Source organism: Pelmatolapia mariae, linkage group LG18 (genome assembly GCF_036321145.2).
Source record: "Pelmatolapia mariae isolate MD_Pm_ZW linkage group LG18, Pm_UMD_F_2, whole genome shotgun sequence".
Lineage (NCBI taxonomy): Eukaryota > Metazoa > Chordata > Actinopteri > Cichliformes > Cichlidae > Pelmatolapia > Pelmatolapia mariae.
The window spans coordinates 7,966,157-7,988,536 of record NC_086243.1 but is presented as its reverse complement, the minus strand read 5'-3'; the positions used below and the strand labels follow the sequence as shown (position 1 = coordinate 7,988,536).

The 22,380-nt window shown below is 39.8% G+C and overlaps 1 protein-coding gene across 1 annotated transcript; it reads right to left on the bottom strand.

The window, feature by feature from the left end:
* Nucleotides 1-3,025: 3,025 nt before the first annotated feature.
* Nucleotides 3,026-11,496, bottom strand: LOC134617022 (CMRF35-like molecule 7). Its single transcript, XM_063462167.1, has 8 exons — nt 11,320-11,496; nt 6,065-6,409; nt 5,897-5,978; nt 5,498-5,724; nt 3,744-3,798; nt 3,576-3,658; nt 3,411-3,454; nt 3,026-3,297 (listed from the first exon to the last, which is right to left on the bottom strand). Exons 1-8 carry the CDS (start codon nt 11,366-11,368, stop codon nt 3,205-3,207), a joined length of 978 nt encoding a protein of 325 aa, XP_063318237.1. The 5' UTR covers nt 11,369-11,496; the 3' UTR covers nt 3,026-3,204.
* Nucleotides 11,497-22,380: the final 10,884 nt, after the last annotated feature.

Below are 22,380 nucleotides of genomic sequence, written 5' to 3'. Positions count from 1 at the left end.
AGTTACTTCTGATTGAAAAACAGTAATTGAAATGCAATTGAAACATATTTTTCACATGTAACAAGTCTCTTCATTCCCTAGAAAGAAAAGGAAAAAAAACCCGATCTGTCAACGTCTCATTCACCCAGCGGTGCAGAAAGAGTTAAATTACGTTCTCTACCTCATGTGACAAATATGGCCAATGTGATTGGCTGTGCCTTTCAGGGAGCTCTGTTTAGTTTTAGCAGCGGCAAGCCTGCGCTTGACCTGCAAGGAGGAGAGGAGGATGGCAGCAAAAAGGAAGAACCTCGATATACGAAAGTATTTTTCAAAGAAACCTGTAAGTCACTTAAAGTCAAGTTCACTCATAAAATGTGTCCGTCATAATAACGTTACAGGCTATGCTAGGCTTTGGCCCACATCAGTCTAAAATTGTATGTAACCATAAATAACGTGTTTTGGAAACTAACTGCACAACATGCAGCACTATTAGTTATCTCAGTCTCAGAGCAGCATTTCTAATTTTGATTGAAACTGTCAGAGAAAACGGCAGCCTCGAGCAAGCCAGGATATTAGTTATTAGTTATAGATATTAGAGGCCGTTAAAATTATATGTTTAAAGTTAAAATGTTGGTGACACAATAAATTCATCCTAATAGTGTTGACATATTCATAGGGTTCATTTTTGAGACAAAATATCATGAGGTAGTCGTGATTTTGCAAATATTTCAACTTGTAGTGCAGTTTGCACAAATTGTTTTAAAAATGCACTCACCCTACAAACCTTACCGATGAGTCAAGATCTGCACAAAGTGACAGAAACACTGAAGCAGCTACACATTTTATTCTTATTGTCATGTATGTCCTATTTGTCAGATGACAGAAGAACCAACACAAAGCTCAGAGAGTAACGGTGATACAAGATCACAGGTGAAATGTGATGATGACTTGTTGGTTCATGACTGTATTTGAAGCACATGTGTGACTGCATGTATGTGGAGTGTCTCACTGTTATTTATCAGGTGACAGAGGCAGCTCTGCCATGTTGTAGCTCAGACAGAGGTGAAGAGGCGAGGTCACAGGTGACTGACTGATGATTCGGTGCTATAGATTAACTAGTATTTATTATCATGACAGTTGTTAGGCTGCTGATGTAAATTGATTCATTAGTGTATATTTGACAAAGAATCTGAATTGACATGTCTCACTTTTTATATGGCACGAATCAATGTGTTATTTTATCAGGTGGCAATATGTTCTAGTGCAGTCAGAGGGGAAGAGCCAGGGCCAAAGCTGAGGCACATCAAGCACAGAATAATAATTTTAATCTGAGGATAAAATGCATGTACTGAGGCTGAAAGAAGCTTCAGTGTCTCAGAAGACTAAAAACATGGCTAAGGTTAACAATGACTCAAATGAGATTAAACAATGCTGCTGTATGCCATGTTCACCAGGAGAGACTGGACAGTATAGATGTAAAACAAATATGCCAGCAGTTTATCTCAGTTAACAAGAGGAGAAGGCATGCGTTTGGCTCCTTCACATACTGGACATTGAGTTGTTGTGTGGGGCACCAGTAGTCCATGTCTGTTGCTGTAACAGTAGTTCATGTTTAGAATAAAAAATCCCAGCTCACTGATTTGATCGGGGCAACAGTGTGCCTAAACTGTTGCATGATTTTGCTGAGAGATCTTTTACTTTGTGGTAATCTTAGATGAGTAGTTTTATGGACAAAAACCACGAGGTCATTCAGTGTTCCCTTAGTGCTAATGTATAAGAGATGTTGGTGTACTATAACTGAAGTAATGTTGTTAAGTCCTTAAAGTCATATTCTTTTATTGTCATGACTGTATTTGAAGCTATTTTTATTTTTGTATGATACCTGATTTATATGGAATATAAAAAATAAAAAAAAAGGAATATAGCTGAAGTAAACTAAAGCCTAAAATACTTAGTCATTTGTTTAATAGTAATTTAACATTATATAATTAACATATAAAACTATGAATTGTGATTTTTTTAAATGGTTTAAAAGCATGTAGAATTGCATATGTAGGCAAGTATATTTCTCCTCTTTTTTATTAAGAAGCAAAAACAAAAAGGAAAAAAAAAAAAAAAAGAAACAGGGCAGGGTTCCGTGGTTGAATCATCCGTCCCCACCAATGCCAGAACCAAATCTACGCCCTTGTAATACAGACACGATTATATCACCACCTGTAGCGCTGCTGTGCTCTTGACAGTATTTGACATCATTTTGCACTTTCTACACTGTTAGAGTACGATTTTGACCCTTTTGAGCAAATGCAGCATTAAAAAGCCCTAGTCAATTGCATTAATAAGCAAAATAGACAGAAACTAAAGCAAAGCCAAAAGTAAACTATACTGTCCATATTTGCCATCTGTGAAACACAAACAGTTAAACCCCAAGTGAGTGTTTCTTCTCTTCAGTAACAACTTTGATTGGCAGATTCAACAAAATTTAATTTTAGTTAAATATAGCTCCAAATCACAACAACACTTGCCTCAAGGTGTTATATATATTAATGTAAAAACGCTACAAGGAGCTAACCCTGAACAAGAACTTTGCAACAGTGGGAAGGAAAAACTCCCTTTTCCTTTTAACAGGAAGAAACCTCAGGCAGAGCCAGGCTCAGGGAGGGGAAGACATCTGCAGTGACCGCAGTGAGGAAGACATGACAAAAAATACACAGTGGAAAAGAGCCAGAGATTATTAATGACGATTAAATGCAAAGTGGCATGTAAGCACAGAGGCAGTGAAAAAATGTTAGTGAAGAAGAAACCATCAGTGCATCATGGGAAGCTCCAAGCACTCTAGGTCTACTAAAGTGTAACTAAAAAGGAAAGTTTTATGCCTAGATTTCCATCTAAATGCTAATTTGCCATAAGACCCCTACAATGAGCAAAAAGGGTCACAAAAAGGTTGCAAAAATACATAGAGTCTGGTACATAAATAAAAAGTCACATATAATTATACATGTGTATTTTTGATTTATTTTATTGAGTCTAAAAGACTGAGTCTATATAAGACAAGTCTATAATGTGCCAAATTTATATTGCAGGAAGTAGAACATATCGCTTTGTTTAGACGTGGTTTGGTATGTTAAAAAATATACTGGAACAAAGACCATGTGTTCTGTGTGGGAAAGTAATAGAAAAATTACATTCAGTTACAAAGAGTAATAATTAACAGTTCACAAAATGGTTTTAATAAGCAAGTACGTTAATTGTACCCTTGTTGTCAAACTTAATAATGTGTCCCTTGCTTCGCTGCAGGTCTCTCGTGGCCTCTGGATTATCCTGTAGTTGACAGAAAGGAGAATGAGCGATCTAATCATCAAAAAATATCCCTGATAATTGTGTTTCTTAAAGAGTGTAATAGATCAGAGATGGCCATGATAATGGGGGCTTACAGGGGATTTCTCTTCCGTCTCCTTAAAGCGTGAAGAAGCCTTCTCTAGAAAGAATGCCCAAAATATAAATGCAAATTAGTAGTCAGATACTGGCTGATGCACACACACACACACACACACACTTAATAACAATTTAAAATTCAAAGGAATATGAAGTTGCCTTACTGCGCGGTAACTTTCTTGCCAATACAGCCAAGCCCACAAGGAGCAGGAGAGACGAACACCCCACTATAGACTCCAACATGTAACTAGGAAGCAGGCACAAAGCAGACTGAGCAGACAATCCACCTTCAACATTCATTAAAGTGAAGATAAAGAAGTGCTGACTTTTACCGGTAACGGTACCAGGGCTGACTCGGAGTAGGTGGGGATGTCACAGACTCTGTTGCTGAAAGTAAAGATATTGTAGCGCTAAAAAAAATACTCATAACAACTCTGTACATATGCTGTGATAGGTGAAGAGTGTTTCCAGCATCCTAACATCAATATTGTTCATGGGTGACTTTTAATAATCGATACCCTGAACAAGTAGAGACTTGAGAGCCTCTGCCATCTGTCACAAACACATATTGATCTTTAAAGCTGCTTCTTCTCATTTCAGCAGCTGCAAGGTGACATGGAGAAAATGCCAAGCAATCACACAAATACCTACAATGCATGATGTAAAATACAGCAGGTAATAGGTTATCGAAATGATAAGCTGTGATCATTTATTTGTATATGTCTGAAATTGGAAAATGTTGCTATTACTCTAACATAAGAACACAGAGATGGTAAATATGCCTGTAAAAATTAGCATGTAAGGACTGTGAAAAATGGGAAGGGTCTTAGTTTCTTTTCCTCCACTTAAAACAATGCTGTCTATAACATAAAATGGCATTATGCATGTCAAAATCATTTGCAACCAATGATACACAATACACAATCTCAGACTACGTCTGTTTAGCATTTTATCAATTTTTGGTTCATTCTACAGTTAGGGATAAATTTCATATTAATGAGCTTTATTGACCAAATATTCACTTCAAGGCATGGTTGTTTTAATTAATTTTTAAAAAATCAACTGTTTCTATTATTTATTTTTTTCTTGGCCATTTAGCTAAATGTCAAGTTTTGCTATTCAAATTAGCACTAGGCTGCATTTTAGGGGTGACATGTTAGCGAGGACCTAAAATTAAAGAAATGTCAACTGTGTTACCTGTCACCCTGTTTTCCTTGGATAACACATTCTATCATTATTTAGACTTAGTGTCATGTATGAGTTTGTCTTGCTGTTATTAAAACTCAGAAATTACATGGTACATGTGATAAAAGTAGAAGAGATTAACATAACTGACATAAACATTATTATAATGTTGAGGTTTAGTACTGAATAAATAATCACACTCTAACTAGACCTCACTACCAGATGAAATGAGCATTTGTTTTCAACATGATCTGCATTACCTTCAGAAATACTCATTTCAACATAGCAATGATCTCATAGTATGACTCATTTTGATGTGACTCGGTGGTTTGAAAGGATGGGCTCCAGCTGACATTTGTGTAATCTGGTCAATAACGAAGTAAGGTTGGAAAACTGAAAAGAATTGCTTTCAATCATTACACTCACAGTGTTACAACGGCAGCGTTACATACATTATTAAACAGAGTGTTTTAAGTTGTAGGGAGATTAGGTTACCTTCTGCTGAGAAGCAGCACCACATGCTGATTTTGAGAGAAGCACTTAATATTTATAGAAACACAGAGAGAAAATAAAAAGGGTTTTATCTGAATACAGGTTTCTCTTTTCCTCTTAATGCATGCCGTCAGCTGTGTGGCTCCTGTCAGTTGTATTTCTTTTACCGCCGACTGTGTTACATGTGATTTTTGTGTCATAAATCTTTTAAATGTCGGCTGAACAGCAATAAAAATATCGGGGTACATTTCTAGAGAGGGAAGTCTTACATAAGGATGTTGAATAACTCTAAACTCCCTGCGATGAAAAAAATATTCATCCTTGATGATATCAGCACTCAGAAAATTCATAATAAAGCTTAAACTTCACAGTATGTCCAAAAAAAATAAAGGGCTCTTTATCAACTTACTAGTAGAGGTGCGTGGTGTGACCTGAACCTTTACGGCTACTTCCTGGTTCCCTGCAGAACATGAATACCGACCAGCATCTCTCATCTGCAGCTTCTTTAAGGTTACAGAGAAAGTCCCAGTTCTGTCATCGCTGATGGCCACTGAAGTATCTTCGTAACTCCCTTCAAAACCCGTCGACAGACAGGAGCTCCGGTCTCCGCTCCGACACCACTTCTTCTCTCTTTCTCTGTTGGCAGGCAGTCACAGGGGAGTCAGTGAATGCTCACTGTCCACCAGCATTTGACACCAAAAGTTTCTGGACATTCCCACATTTACTGAAGTGTGATCAGTGCTTCTTTAAGGACAGGAGTTTTAAAAGGTAAAATGTGGATAAAATCCTCCAAAGCAAAACCAAATACCTGAATCTCTCACTGTAATGGCATTGAACCGTGACACTACTTCCTTCTTCCCCACTCACCATGCTGTTCACAGCTAACAGACCTGCAGAGATCGTGAAAATGCAACAAGCTTCTTTCAAACTGTGGGTCAAGAAATGTTTATCATCTTAATATTTCTCCATTACTCACCGTGAATCACTTTCAGGTCAATGGAAGCAAAGGAATCAGGCTGGGTCCAGTCACCTAATTCCACACCACACGAGTACCACCCAGACTCCGTCTCTTTCAGGTTGTTCATGGTCACTGTGAACATCTTCTGGTCCGGGTCGTCAAAAATTCTCACTTTGTCTTTACTTGGATTGGTCGAGGAGGTCTTGTCCGTTCGAGCCAACATGTTGCAGAAAGTTCTCGTCCGCCCATGACACCAGTATTTGACATGGTGTTTATACTGAGGGCCATATTGACACGGGACAGTGATGGATCCACCCTCCAGGACACTAAGCTTGTCCTGAACGGTCACCCAGCAGAGAACAGCTGACAAGAAGAGGAGATGATTGAATGTTAAACACCAATTTGAAATGAAACTTTCGGTTATGACACAACCTTAACAGAGCAGTTGCTCACATCGGACACCTGTTATCTATAAATAAGAGGTGGGGAAATGTGGCCTTTGGCAACACTTGTACCATATTTATCGCTTCAGTTTCCTTTGTTACAAAGCACAGTTTCCTGCTTTAATTTCCCTCTTCATACTTCTCAGGAGTGCATAACACCTATAAGAGCAAAACATGATTTTTACACAGCTTAGTTCTTGTATGTTCTGTTTGCTATGCTTATTGCTTTCTGGATCCAGCTGCAAATTGATTTTGTATAAAACATCCAGTCATGTAAGGTATCATCAATCTTATTGTCTAACTCAACAGCACATTTTTGTTTCCCCTAAAGATAGGTTTATGCTTGTAACTTAAAACATGACATACTTAGCCATATTTTTACAATAACGTTATTCCCCCTGACAGGCACATACTAAGCCTCTCCCTTCCATAGCTGGGGAGAATTCATTTGGCAGGCTGCAGTGAAATTACTTGATTCTGGTGCCTGAAAACCTTGGATATGGTCCAGTCTTCATTTGTCGGATTAAGCTTCAAAGCACAACCCCCTCAGACACTGAATTAACAAACAATTATTCCAATCCTTTCAATTTGCTCTGTGAAGGATGTCCCTAAAATCAAATCAATTTATTTATATAGCACTTTTCACAGAATAAAAACCACAAAGTGCTTCACAGTAATATAAAACAGAAATACATAAAATACATTAATAATCAAACATGCTGTCCCTAAAGCCCCACTTGCTCTTTTGTTGTTGCTTCTGCTACAAAACCTTTTATGGTCATCTATTTCCTGGAAAGATTTGGGATGATCTCAGAAGCGAAACACAACTTTTTTCCAGTTTGACGTTTCCGGAGAAATGAAACCTAACATTTCCCAAAGTCACTACTTCCTGATCCCTACCCCATATCCTTGTATTGTTTTGAAAATTGTGGCAGACTGTACAGTGATCCAGTGATCGCGGTTCACTTTTCAAGGCCTCGCTGTTTCACAGCAAACAGCAATTTTTTTGGTGCAATTTTGCATGTTTTTTTGTTTTTACAGCACATTGTGTTCTGCGTCCTGATTGGCTGTAGACCATTTTCAATCAATCTCGTGCCGTGTCTCCTGTACAGTACAGAATGCATCCAGCTTGTCAAATTTACATAAATCTTCGCTAGCAGAAGACAACAAACACAAGAGTGTCGACGTCAAAGGATTATAAGGCGCATTAAGCGAAACAAAACAGTCAGATAAGTCAAATTTTACTCAACTCATTCTTCTTGCTTCCACTACTTCCGTACCATTGATTCTCTCGCAGCTGCTCTAGTCCCGTATTCTGGACCTGAAAACAGGGTTTGATCTTTGGTTTCATTCTATAACCCTAACTTATTTTTCTATGAAGGTTTGAACTTTTAGAGTGATTAAACAAGAGAGAAATTTGTGAAAATTTCAATGCCTGTCTGAGAAAAGTGTATAAAGTGTGTAGTGTGGGGTTTTACAGCCTTAAAACATCTATAATAATTGTAAAAAAATAAAGTTCGCTACTTTGCGGATTTCACCTATAGGTGGGTTATTTTTAGAACGCAACACCCGCGATAAACGAGGGACCATTGTACGTCTATTTGTATCCTACAAGAAATTTCAGACTGATGAACTTGATAAGAGTGCATGTTGATAAAAGGAAAACTTATTTTAATAGCTTTTCTCTATATTTTTTATGAAATCTTTGACTTTGTTTGTTGTTAATGTTTATAATGTCTCTTTATAATATGTCTAATGGTAAGCAGCATTGCTTTTATACAGATGTGACTCTATGGGGTTAGAACGATGCCACCTTAAAATGAAACTGAAAAAAATATTGAAAGTGAAAAAAAAAATGATACTGAAAAACGATTCATTGAAATTGCACATTTTTTGTTTTCACTTAAAAAAAAAAAATTCTGTTTCATTTTAAAGTGGCATCTTTCTAACCCCATATGACTCTGGCATTTTTTTGTGGTGTGATTGTTAGACAGGTTACTGTTCAAAATGCAGACTGTAAATGACATTGTCTTCTACAGATTTACTCTTCAAATGTGGTTTACTCACTTTTTGAGTAAAGTGTAAATGTACTGGTAAAAGTTCATATTATATAACAAAACATTACAACTGAATGCAGTGAAATTACTTGATTGTAGTGCCTGAAAACCCTGCATATGTCTAGCCTTCATTTGTCGGATTAAGCTTCAAAGCACAACCCCCTCAGACACTGATTTTATACTTTCAATTTGCTCTGTGAAGGATGTCTGTAAAGCACCTCTTTCACTTTCATTGTTGCTTCTACTACAAGACCTTTTATGGTCATCTATAGGGATGGGTACCGGTATCCGGTGCCATGATGGCACCGGTTCTGACATAAACGGTAGTAACCAGACCGAAAAACAGCGCACATTTCGGTGCTTTATTTCGGTGCTTTTTTTTTCTCAGATGTCATACACTTTGGATTCTAGCCAATCATTTTACCTTTGCAAGCGTAGTAGGCGGGCCCAGATACGTACGTTCTTTTAGAGCAGAGCTACAGATTAAAAATGACCAAGTGTAGCAGAAATGATGACAGATGATGATGGCAGCAGCCGTTCTTCTCTGCGTGAGTAGCTTAATGTTGTTCGTGTGTAATTTACGTTGAGTAGGCTAACCACGTTATTACATTAATGCATGTAAGGTGAACTAGCAAACAGCCTTGTAGTTACATGCGGCTGTCTTCTTGTTTGATGGCATATGCTCCCTTCACCCTGGACCAAAAAGGCTAAAATGACCAAAGAAAAAGTGGGAAACAGTTAAACATGAGAGGTTTTTGGACAAAGTTTGTGTTTTTTCCATTGTTTAAGCACTGCTTCCAGCCAAGAGTGATACCATATATGCCCTATAGCTGCAGAAAAGGCTAACATTGTTATATTTTTACAAAAAAACAGCTAAACATAGGAGGTTTTTGGACAAAGTGTGTGTTCTCCATTCTTTAAGCACCGGTTCGAGCACCGTTTAAGCACCGGCACCGTTTCAAAAGTACCGGTTTGGTACTGGAATCGGATAAAACCTAAACGATACCCATCCCTAGTCATCTATTTCCTGGAAACATTTGTGATGATCTCAGAAGGGAAATTTTTTGCCAGTATGACTTTTCTGGCAAACCTCCCCCCCCCCTAAAATTCCCTACTCTTTTCAGATCCCTATCTCATATTCTTTTCGATCCCATTGTTTTGAAACATTTTGGCAGACTGCATGTCTGTTTTCATCTGCAGGACAGTGATGGATCCACCCTCCAGAACACTAACCTCGTCCACAATGGTCACCCAACAGAGAACAACTGATAAGAAGTGGAGATGACTGAATGTTGAACACCAATTTGAAATGAAACTTTCAGTCATGACACAACTTTAACAGAGCAGTTGCTCACGTCGGACACCTGTTATCTATAAATAAGAGTTGTGGCCTTTGAAGTGCTTAATATGGTACAAGTGTTACCAGTTTCCTTTGTTACGAAGCACATTTTCCTGCTTTAAAAGACCTACCATAGAACCAAGTCCGCCAGAGCTTATATTATATTTTTACATGCTGTAGTGCCAATTTTGGGAGCATTTCAAGTTGATATACATCAATACAACCATTATAGCCCAAATTTTAATAATATGTATGCATTAAGTGCATAGTAATTACATAAATTGCAAAAAAGTGCAATAAACTACAAAAAAATTGAAAATCGTTTTTGTTTTTTTAACAAATATTTCTAGTTAGAGAAATTTAAGAGGCTTATCCCTCAAAACTGTAAATACAAAAAAGTTGCACAAACTAGTTTCCCACCACAGGAAATTTATTTGAAGTGTCTTCATAGTTTTACTTTTGAAATACACCAATTTTTATATACTGCAGGAAAAACGAAAATAAATATTATAGTGCAAATTTGCAAAAAAGCAGCATATGCATCAAAATAAACTATTTCCAGCAGTGCAATTAGAGTTCTAAGCATCCCAGAAACGACACAGAAAGTCATAAAGTCAAAGATAACTTTTAAAAACACCAGTATAGGCTCTGAGGCCCTGACAGTAAAAAAAACTACATTTCCGCGAAAATGACGTCACTTCCGGTTTCGGGCAGGTAATGGCGGACATGCGAAAGTTCGCGCTGACATCTATTCCAACGTAGGAAGTGTTATGAACAGCTGATCGGATCGGCAAAACGTGTTTCTGGAATATTATGTTTTTGTTGCTGCAAGCGCTTTTTATGCAGTTTTTGCAAAGCTATATGTGGAAGAAAACCGTGACCTAGGACAAGCTGATGGCATAAGATGTAAGTACAACTTCTCCAGTTTCATATGTAAAAAAAATTATTGCTCTAGCTTATGTGGTTGCAGAGCTACCGAGATTTAAAAATAGTTACGCAAATCGGAGCGGGGGCGCTACGCTCGGCTCTAAAGGGTTAATTTCGCTCTTCATACTTCCCATCCAAAATTGGATTATCCCTTTATGATACACAGGCTTTTGAAGTCCTGACAAAATAAACATCAAACATACTGTTTGCTAAAGGACAAACTGTACAGAAGCTTGGAAGAAAAATTTCAAGCCTTTAACAACCTTCTAGTCTGTCTTAAACAAACGATTAATAACAGAAAAGTCATAAAATTGTAAAGAGAAGCAAGCCTAAGGAGTATCATACATTTTAGCAAGGGTATTTGCTAAAAGCACAGCAGAGAAGTGAGGAAGAGGCGGCACAGACATAAATTATCTTTGTTTTTTCCAATTATGTGAAGCAGAAAACAGCTTGAAAGTCTTTTTTGTCTGACTTCTCTAATCAAATGCACACAGTCACAGTGAATACCTGGGATCCATGGTAACACGCTGAGCGTGAGTATAGAGAGTCGCGGCATGTTTCCACTTCAAGTTTGACGCTTAACAAGAAAGTGTTCTTTGCTGCGCAAACACAGACTGCAGGTTCCACAGAGTGTCAAATTCCCGTTTGTTACGTGGCCATTGGCTAGATGAGTCTGGGTTTGGCAGTTCAGTGATGTGGTCTCTGGCCTGCTGCAGTGGAGGGGTGGTGCAGTGAGCTCATGGGGTGGTGCCGGAATGTCATGTTGTGGAAATTTTCCACAACATGACATTGGAAACAAGAAACTCAATAATCTATTAGTCTCCACTCATCTGACCCTCCTGCATCATTCTGTTCACCCCTGCTATGATTCAATCATTTTTGCCCAATATAATACTAGTTCACTAGTCTATGTATCACTTCTTAACCTACTAAGTGAACCGGACAAGATGATGGTAACAGAACCGCATGCTTAAAATACTATTTGATCTTCACGAGCTTCATTGCATGTGTGTTTGTGTTAGTAGGATTAATGCATTTTTCTGTTTGTGTAATTTTTTTGTGTACCTCTCCTCTTTGTGGTGCTCCAGACACTTTTCAATTCTCCACGCAAGGCAGTCTTTTTTCTTCCCAGTTTCCTAAACCCAAATTTCATTCCCACACTAAAACAGCCTTCCTCCATGTTCTCCCCTGCTCCTTCCACTGTGGTCCCATCTCATCTCCCCCCCTTGCAGCAGTCCAGTGAGAGTCAGTTGTCTTTCAGCTTTGTCCTGTGTTTTCCACTGTCTCATCTTGCCATTTTCTCCAAAAGTGGCAAATGTCCAACTCAGGCAGTCTTTTCAAAAGTCCATTCACACACAGTGAAGTTGCAGCTCGTTGGAAATGCACATCCATCCATCCAGTCGTGTTGATGCCATTTTTCTCATTGCTGGAGATTCTTGGAGCTTGTGTTCTCAGGGTGACAAACACATGGAAGTTAAGTTGTAAAACAATTCAGCCAGAACTTGGCTTGAGTGTTTCTAATGGTGTTAACCTATAATTTCTTCCGACTGCTGCACGTGGAAAATTGATCCAGGTCTGTTCTTCACCTGCAAGTGACACACTGAGACATTTTGATCATTCTTCTCACTGCTTAAAACAACACATCTCCTCTCTCTGGTTCTGAACTCCCCTTTCTTAAAAACCCAGAAAGATTGTAGTTGTTCTACACTGAAAAACACCAAACCCTCTTTCTATTTTTTTGCTTATTTTCATCAACAAGTCTGCTAAAAAAGAAATTTTTGTGTGTCCACCCTAGGGGAGCTGGTGGCCTGCAGTACCACCCTCTTCCGCTAGTTGGAAACAACTTTTACACACATTTCTACACTCCTCTCTTTTTTTTCTTTGTTTTTGTTCCCCATTTTCAACATTTTAACCCCATTTTTCACAGCTTTTACACCCACACATCAACCTATTAACTCACTTGTTCAACATTTCTTTTCCTTTCTCCCCAACTGTTCTTCTAACTTTCAACTGGTTCATGCTCAGTGAACCCTTTGTCACACAACCATTCTCTTTCATCTTACACAACATATTTTTACCCACAGTTCTTACCATACAGTCACACACTGAGTTTTGTCCCTGGCCGCTCGGTGGAGCGCTTGCCGCAGCCGCCTCTCGAGCCGCTAATCCGGCTCCGCTAGCTGCTCCTGGAATCTAGATTCTCTTTTACTGCACGAGACGTCTCTCGTGAGGTCCCTTGCCTTCTACAGACCAAGGAACGAACACCGCCTGTCACAATCTGAAAGCAGGGACTCAAGCGCAGAACAGGTTGGTGTCTCAGAGCACCATTTATTTACACACCAGTGCGATAATATATACAGTGACAGGGAAAAATCCAGGGTTCCAAGGAATTAGGGGAAGGCTCTCTCTCTCACGCTCGCTCACGTCCTCACATCCAATTCACACACGTTCGTACAGCTGGGAGGTCACAGGTCCGGGACGGTAAACTGGAACAAGCAAGGGAAAAATCACTCACAAGTCACGAATGTAGGGCATAAAGGTACGAGACCACGGGAGCTGGGAAGAAAGACTAACGTCAGTAGCACAATCATCCAGCGATGAGAGGATCTGTGGCCCAGCCTCAAATAGTCGGGTAATCAGCTGATCGCCAACAGGTGTGTGAGCCAAGGGCGGGAGCCAGCCGTGAGCTCCGCCCAGGCAGAGAGGTAGGGGAGAGAGAGAGAAAGCAAAAACACAAGTGTAGCCTTGTGAGGCCGGCTGGGCAGGCACGGGGACCATGACACCGCCACCCCCAGTCTCCTTTAAAGACGTTAGGATCTTTTAGAAGACGCTAGGGATGTCACTCCGTGATTCTATGAGAAGACTCCTTCGGAGCTCTTGCCCTGGAAGGTCGTAACACGTTCACCTTCTTGAGCTCCCCGACGGCCGCAACACGCTCACCTCCTTGGCCAGACACAAAACTAACTTGTTACAAGTTAGCTACAACTCACCCATCTGCAGGAGTCCCCTCAAAGTTGATGGTCTCGGTGGTGGCTGAAACACATGGATCCGTGACTCCTCCAAGGTACCTTTTTCCTCAGGGGTGATCAGCCCGTCCACAGAACCGTTGTTCAGCGACCACACGGACCATCTTGTTCGTGACGCCATTTTGTTGTGGAAGTTTTCCATTAAATAAAGCCTGCAGACGAGCAGTGAGCGGTAGCTAACATTCTTTAATCAAAACACAAAGAACAGACAACCAAGTTAGTGGAGAGCCTGCATGACCGCGGGGCAGACGGTCAGCAGAGTCTCCCTGAGTCTAACATGAATCTCAGTTAAATACCTTCTTCAGGAACAAAAAGCAGTACACAGCTGTTTCACACCTTAAGGTTCACACTCCCAGAGTCCTCGAAGAGACAAAAGATTCTTCCTGTGGAGTTGTCTGCTTCCCCCCAATTTTTTACTAGACCCCCACCATTTGTCTTATAGTATGAGTGTGAGACATGCTAAAATCCAGTGGCACCAAGGCATTATACAATAAAATAATGTGATTAATACATAAGTAAAAGAAATTCCTATACACTGACATGACAATAATTGCCTTGCCATATCCCCACGCTGTATGATTGTCATGTTACAGGCAGGGCAGTGAAAGTGCACCGGCATATCATTTTGTCTGTAAGAGAAGGGAAAAAAAGAAAAAACAACAACATGTAATTTAAATGCAGTTGTATAGAATGCAATCAGTTTATTTAACAATCAGATTGTACATATTAACAAAAATATTCAAGCCATCCTCAATAACGAAAGCAAAATGGTATGGATCACAAGACCTGTCAAGAAATGTGGTGAACAGGAAAAAAAATATTTAATGAAAACACACTTTTTTCTCTTGCTGATGAATGCACTGAACTGTACAATGTGAAAAGCAACTTTTAAGTCAACAAAGAGACTGCAGAAGTGCTGAAAAGAAGTGCATATTTATAACTTTAACTATGAGGTATATTTAATACCAACATATCTTTAAAGGCAAAGCATTTTTAATGTGTCCATTTATATGCCCCTCAATCTTTGCCCTGACAGTAGGGCTGAGAGTGGGGCACAGAGGGCAGTGAAACAGCCAACACGTGGTGCATTCCTGCAATTCTGGTTTGGAGGCAGAATTCCAAATTGATATGTGCATCTAAAACAGAGAGAAAAACAGATAAACACCATATACACATTTAAGTTCAGGTTTTAGCAGAAATAACACGTTACAGTTAGCATGTAAGAGATTTGGGAGAAAATTCTTTACAAAAACGTAATTTACAAGCAATGTTCCCTCTAAGCTGCGCACGTGCGTAATTGCGCACTGCTGGCACGGTCTCTGCGCACAGAAAATCTGCGTTGCGCACAAAAAACATCTAACGTGAATTGAAATTAAAATTAATACTTTAACAATTCTGTTTTGCAGTGTTAGTCAGTAAGTAGGGTTGCCAACCGTCCCTTAAAAAACAGAATCGTCCCGTATTTAGAAACAAAAGTACACGTCCCGTATTGAGCTAATAAGGGACGCACTTTGTCCCGTAATACAGTGAGAATCAAAAGTAGTCTATAAATGTTAATGGAATTAACGCTTTGTTTGAAAACATAATTCCCAGCCCCTCTCCTGCTTTGTGACCGATGAGCTGACAGCACACTTATGACAATTCGAGTATGACAATTCAGATTACCGCTTATCTCATTGGTCGAGGAAAGGTCACTCGCGGAGAAAATACCGGAAGACAACAGATGACCACAACAAGAAGCATGGCCAACAGGGAAACAAACGCCGACACTGCGGTGCAAGTCTCGGACGACAGTACACCTAAAGCTGGGCATACACTGTGCGATTTTTTCAGTCGCGTTATTCAGCTTCTGCTCAAACTGCACGATTGACTCGCAGGGGTTATAAGTTCGTAGGTCACGATGCAGGGTCTCACACTATACCGCCCGATGCTCTGATGCGACCCGAGTGCTCACACTGTGCGTCCATAAAATGAAGGTTATAACAGAAAATCTGTCGCTCACTCTCTCTCTGTCTTTCACTCACACAGACACGCACCACCACCATCAACTTTGCTAAATTACTAATGAAAAACATTGATCAGGCAGCTGTGATTGAGCAGCAATGTAAATCCAACTATTTTCACGGTTGTTGTGGTCGTGATAATTTTGTGAGGCCACATCGAAAAGGCTCGGATGAGCTTTCCAAAGTTCTACAAGTTGTGCCTCCATCGCTTGTGTCCAGATCACACGCTGCACAGCCGTGCTGCTCCGTCTTTTTCACCGACGTTTACGTGTTTGCGCGTGAGCAGTGTGAGCGGCTGCGGTGACACCCTCACGAGCGATTGATGATCGGGAGCTGGTCGTGAGGTGTTAATCGCTTCTCGTTACCCCACGTATACTACATGATGCACGACGCACGATGAAGGCCAAACTCGGGCCAATCACCAAATCGGTCGCGTGACTCAAGAATCTGCTCAAAATGGGCCAAAAATCGCACAGTGTAAGCCTAGCATTAGACCAGCAATGTTTGTTCCCCTCAGAGAAAGAAAAAAAAGGATGCAAAAGTACAGGGAGGAATGGGAAAAGGAAAACACCTGGCTGGGGAAAAAGTGCACGATAACACTTGTGCGCACTGCACTGTGTGCCGGCGCACTTTTTCCATAGGCATGCTTCTAATGGTGGGCACATGAAGAATATGAGGGGCGTGAAAGCTCGGGGAACCCTTAACCAATTTTTTGTCCACCAGGCCACGGCAGAAGCAGATATGGTATGTAAACACTGGTTTGTTTGTTTTTAAACCCTCTGGTTAAGGTTAATATGGGCATGTGCAGTGAATATCAGCACTATGTGGCCAGAAGTAGGGATGGGTATCGAAACCCGGTTCTTGTTGAGAACCGGTTCCCACTGTTTCAATTCCTTGGAATTGTTTGCCATTTTTGCAAACGATTCCCTTATCGATTCCAGTCGCCCCGAATGACGTCACCGCTTTGCGGAGCGTCATTTACCTGGCAGGAAACATGGCGGCTCAAACACTAAAAAGTTTGGTCATACTTTACGAGAACGAATGACAACAGGGCAACTTGCAATACTTGCAAAGTAGATATTTCATTTAAGGGAGGAAACACTACGAATATCCAGAGTTATGATAAAAATATATACAATGTTTGGTTTTCTTCCTGAATACTATCGTTGTTTATATTTACTGCGGGAAGAAACGGTAAACTGTGTTTTATAAGAAAAAAACGCTCGAAAGCACTCTCCACCTGTGAGCAAAAACAAACCCCACCCCCCTCTCACTTTCCTATTCGTCCAAAAAAGTACCATGTCGACCAATCAAAAAATGATATGGCAACGTGGCATCTAGTTGTTAAGAAACGGGGGGAAGTTTTAGGAGTGACGGCGGTGTTTTGAGATGTGAGAGATTTAAGACGTTTAGCGCAAATCTTGTGTAGTTAGTGTGTAGTCAGTAGTTTTGTTGTGTGTGTCAGAACAATGAGACGACTGCTGAATGTTACAGGTGTTACAGGAGTGATACATCTCCTGTTGTCAGGCCTGCAGGTATCAGGCTGTTGTTCTTCTTTATCTCATAGTGGACAGAAATTATTTTTTGGAGTGGCACAAATAATTTGTGTGGCATCAGATTTGATGCAGAACACCGGATTGTTCTGTAAATAGTTTGAAATGTTTATTTAAAAATGCATTGGCTGCATTTAAAAAAAATAGCTGCAAGAAACGTTGTTGTTTGCTAAACTGAGTTACTTTTTTGAAGGAGTAACTATATAATTAATTGCCCAACATTGGTCATTATATACTATATTTTGCAGTCAGAGTGTTACAGGACTCTCTCCCAGACCACAGACTCATACTCATAATACAAGTCAGAGCTTTAGAAAAAAAAGAAAAAAAAGAAAGTTGTGTTTTCGAAATTGGAGTTCAAGTTATTTTTACTTCCAATAGTGTTAACATACTACACAGGTCAATGACTAGATGTGTTTTTTACATTTTCATTGTAAGTGTGCTAAAGTAGTTAATTAAAGGTAGTCTAAAATAAATGTAAATGCTGTAATTTGATTTGATTTTAATAAACCATATAACTTGGATGGAATCGACGCTGGCGTGACCACAGTGCACACGTCTGATGTCGCTCACAGTGGTCCAAGGGATCGCTCAGGGAGTTTGTGTGTTCGCTCAGACACATGAAAAATTAGAGGGAACATTGTTTACAAGACACTTTTATTTGTGACATACGTATCTATTGATATATAACAGACAATTTAACAAAGGCTAACTAAAATCTGGGCAATAAAAAAGCAGAACAGAATGGAATAGAGAATATTAGTATTTATAAATATATAAACCCCTTTTTTGACGAACTTTACATGTTTTTGCAGGTGGAATGAAAGACATGAATAAAGTGCATTATGCAGTAAATGGAACAATGTGCATTGATGTTACAGATAGTGAAAAGTAGTTCAATAACAAGCAAAAATCAAATACGTTTGAAACTGACCACTAAATGCTAACCAGAGGTGTCAAAAGTACACACATTCCTTACTAAAGTTTAGATACCTCGGGGGTATGACCGTTGTTGTAACGCTAACAAAGTGCCAACGTAATCAGTGTAAGCAAATGATTTCTAAAATTATATAATTATTAACGGCAAATTTATAAAGACTCTGTGCCAACCTTTACGATCCACTTGCAAGGTTTCCACAGTCGATGATCCATGCAGGAACGTATTTCCGCCTACTGTGGAGGTCACGTGTTTCCGGCTACTGTGGAGGTCACGTGTTTCCGGTTACTGTGGAGGTCACGTGCTTCCGGCTACTGTGGAGGTCACGTGTTTCCGGCTACTGTGGAGGTCACGTGTTTCCGGCTACTGTGGAGGTCACGTGTTTCCGGTTACTGTGGAGGTCACGTGTTTCCGGTTACTGTGGAGGTCCCAATATGGCGCTCCCCAGTGGCTGCAGCCAGACACTTCTCGAACGCTGGCCTTCATTAGCCTGAGAGAAATTCAGCATATTTGATGAGCTTGTTTACATCGCTTTATAAAACTACAGAGTCCAAATAATAATATAATAATAATAAAAAAGGGCAGAGTCGGCTTTTCCTACTGAGGCGGCTCAGGTCCTTCAATGTTGGTAGGAAAATGCTGACCATGTTCTGTCACTCGGTGTTGGAGAGCGTCGTGTTCTTTGCAGCGGTGTGCTGGGGAAGTGGGGTGAAGACAGCTGATGCCAACAGGCTGAACAAACTGATCAGAAAGGCTGGTTCTGTCCTGGGTGTCAGACTTGAGAACCTGGAGGAGGTGTCTGAAAGGAGAATGCTAAAAAAGCTTCTTTCTATCATGGACAACCCCTCCCACCCCATGCACGCCCCCATGATGGACCATCGGAGCAAACGCAGCAAAAGACTCATTGCCCCGAAATGCAGAACTGACCGCCACAGGAAATCCTTTGTACCGGTGGCAATAAGACTGTTTAACTCTTCCTCACTCTGTAGGTGATTCTCCTGAGACTATTACCAATGTTATTCTGTTCCCTTCCAGACCGTGCAATATTACCCAAGAGTACTTATTGAATATTTGTTTCATCCCCCCATCATATGCTGCTACTCCCTTTTATTCTATTGCACAATACTTTGTCACTTTCTAGAATTGCCTGCACTGATAGTTAAGTTATTTATTCACCAGGATATAGCTATGTATATTACTTCGTTAGAGTTATCCGATACTATGTCTTGCACTATCCTACTGTATATTACTGTACACTACTATTCTTATTGTATATATTGTATATCTTATTTATCTGTTCCTCTGTCTCTCCTGCTGCTTTGAGCATGTACATGACAAAAGAATTTCCCTCGGGATAAATAAAGTTGTTCTTATTCTTATTCTTATTCTTAATAACAGCTCATATCAGGTGAAAGGAGTCAAAACTCTGCAAAGTGTGGCAGACTCGCGCGTCAGCAGCAGAGGGCACTTTAGGAGAGCGTGTGCATTCAGTAACGTGACACCGCCAGTGCTGAAAATGAGTCAGCGCCTTTCAGGCCTCACTGTGTGTGTGTGCCTTCAGAGAGATTCCTCCAGACCCCACCCTGCATCCACAGTTCCAGGAAGAAAAACTTTTCACATCTGCCAGTGCTTCTCTGAAAAACAATACTGGGAACATAAAACAAGCCCACACTAAAACTTGGAGCACAGCATTAACGAGAGTTTAAGGCTTTGTGAGTAAGGTTGATTGTCACTGATCTCTAAAATCGATTCCGATTCACAAGGTCCCGATTCCACTCGATTTGGATAGGGGAAAGTCAGAAATATTACAATTCTGATCATTTATCAGTTCTGACACTTGTGAGACTTCATTAGATGTGTAAACATCACAGCAGATGCCTTTGTGACAATGTAACTGAGGATAAAGCCAGGCCTGGCTTTTTATAGCAGATGACCCCCTTGAAAATATTCTGCAGTAGAACAAAAACTGAAGAAAACCATGAATTAACATATGAACATTAACTGATGCTGAACTAAACCAGAGCAAAGTTACACAGATTTTATTAGATACATAGCTAAGGGTTTTGCAATTTTTTATGTTTTTTTTTTATAAGACTTTAAGGGCAAGATTACATAAAATCACACCAGACAAAGGAAAGAAAGTTTAAAAAAACAATAACATCCAAGCACAGCAAGAAAGACAAAAATGAAAAAACAAACAAACAAAAAAAAAACCCAGAACAGGAAAACAAGGGGAAAAAACACCAGTTAGCCAGTTCAAATCAAAAGTTCAAGAAAAATGCTAGTGTCCAAAGAAAATGATCTTCTGTGTGAAGTTAAACAGGGAAACAGAGAGTTCACTGAGTCCAAAAGATGTGGGGAACAAGTCCAGGAAAGAATCAGGGTCTGGCAGAAGTGCGGTTTCACATAAACACAAAGTGCAGTCAAATGGGTAAAAGATCCCTGTTAATATGATTCAGAAAAGGGCCCCAGATTTCAACAAATTTAAAATGCTTGTCAGCCAGACGATAACGAACCTCTTCAATATACAAACATGCAATCATCTCACATAGCCAGAGCCTAAACAAGAAAGGAGATGGTGATTTCCAGGCTCTAAGAATAAGTCTTTTAGCTACAACCATACCAAATATTAAGGCTTTCTGAAGAGGATGTCCAAGTGCCAGTAAGGTTAGGGAGCAGCTTAGCACTTTAAGTATACCACCTGGCTTTAATTTTGAGTCATAATATATATTCAATATATATATTGTTTTCTGTATATATATTAAATATCTCTGCCCAGAAACTCCTGATTGTAGGGCAGGGCCAGAAAAGGCGGCCAAGGGTTCCTTCCATTGCTTTGCATTTATCACACAATGAGGAAACAGATGGAAAAGCAATCCCTAGCTTTGTTTTAGAGAAATGCAAACAATGAAGGAGTTTGAACTGTATACCGTATTTTCCGCACTATAAGGCACACTTAAAATCCTTTAATTTTCTCAAAAATTGACAGTGCGCTTTATAGTCCGGTGCGCCTTATGTATGAATTCTGATTGTGCTTACTGACCTCGAACCGATTTTATGTGGTACACGGCGCTCAAAAATCTGTCAAAAAATTTTCTAGTATGACTTTAGTAAGCTACGAAGCTACACCGCTTGATGGATTATTAGAGTATCACGGCTACTGTAGTCAGGAGCCTCTGGGTGCAAAACTCAAAAGTCTTTTGCCCAAAGTCAAACGAACACTGAGAGTTAAAAACTGTCTAAATTCTTTTATCCTTAATAAAATGATCAGTGTTGCTGCTTTACCGGGTGTAACAATTAAGTTTAACATCCAGGCATCCATGAAAACAGAATTTATTAGAATTAGAAGTTAGCAGGAAATTAGCTCACTAGTTTTCACCTAAACATGATATACCATGTTCTGACTGAGAGATTTCTGAAAACAATTAAAACGTACAGCTCTGCTATCACTTCCAACATAAATGAAGACAGGAAACTAAACAGCAGTGACTTTTGTAGGGTTACTGAAGTTGGGCTAGCTGGTATATAATGATGTGTGATCGCCAGCGACACAGCTATGTTAGCATAACATGAGGATGAACGCTAACTTTTTTACACTTGATAAAAGTTAACGTGAGGGTTCCAGATGGGACAAATGCAATCGCATGGCAGGATGCTGTAAATGGACCAAACTTCAGTCAGGAGAACAAATGAGATAATCCGTCCACAATACAACGTTAGTCATTAATATACTGCAACAACATGCAAATAGAGCAGCTGCGAGAGAATTCAACATTAATGATTAATGGTACGGAAGTGGAGGAAGTAAGAAGAATGAGTTGAGTAAAGTTTGACTTATCTGACTGTTTTGTTTTGCTTAATACACCTTTTAATCCGGTGCGCCTTATGTATGAAAACAGATCAGTTAATCGACAGTGTGCCTTATGGTCCAAAAAATACGGTAACTTGCAATCTGGCATTAACAGAGCATTCTTTAATATTCTTCAACCCATTGGCCCATAAACCGTCCGATATATCTACTTCCTTGTCCTTAACCTAAGCATCTTTGA

What these genes read in the sequence shown, in the direction of transcription:
- LOC134617022 (XM_063462167.1), bottom strand. Translation starts at nt 11,368, where the DNA reads ATGCCGCGACTCTCTATACTCACGCTCAGCGTGTTACCATGGATCCCA. An exon ending in CACACCACGCACCTCTACTA is followed by an intron (nt 3,799 to 5,497) that starts GTAAGTTGATAA and finishes CTTTACTTTCAG; the next exon opens with CAACAGAGTCTGTGACATCC. An exon ending in GGCAAGAAAGTTACCGCGCA is followed by an intron (nt 3,455 to 3,575) that starts GTAAGGCAACTT and finishes CATTCTTTCTAG; the next exon opens with AGAAGGCTTCTTCACGCTTT.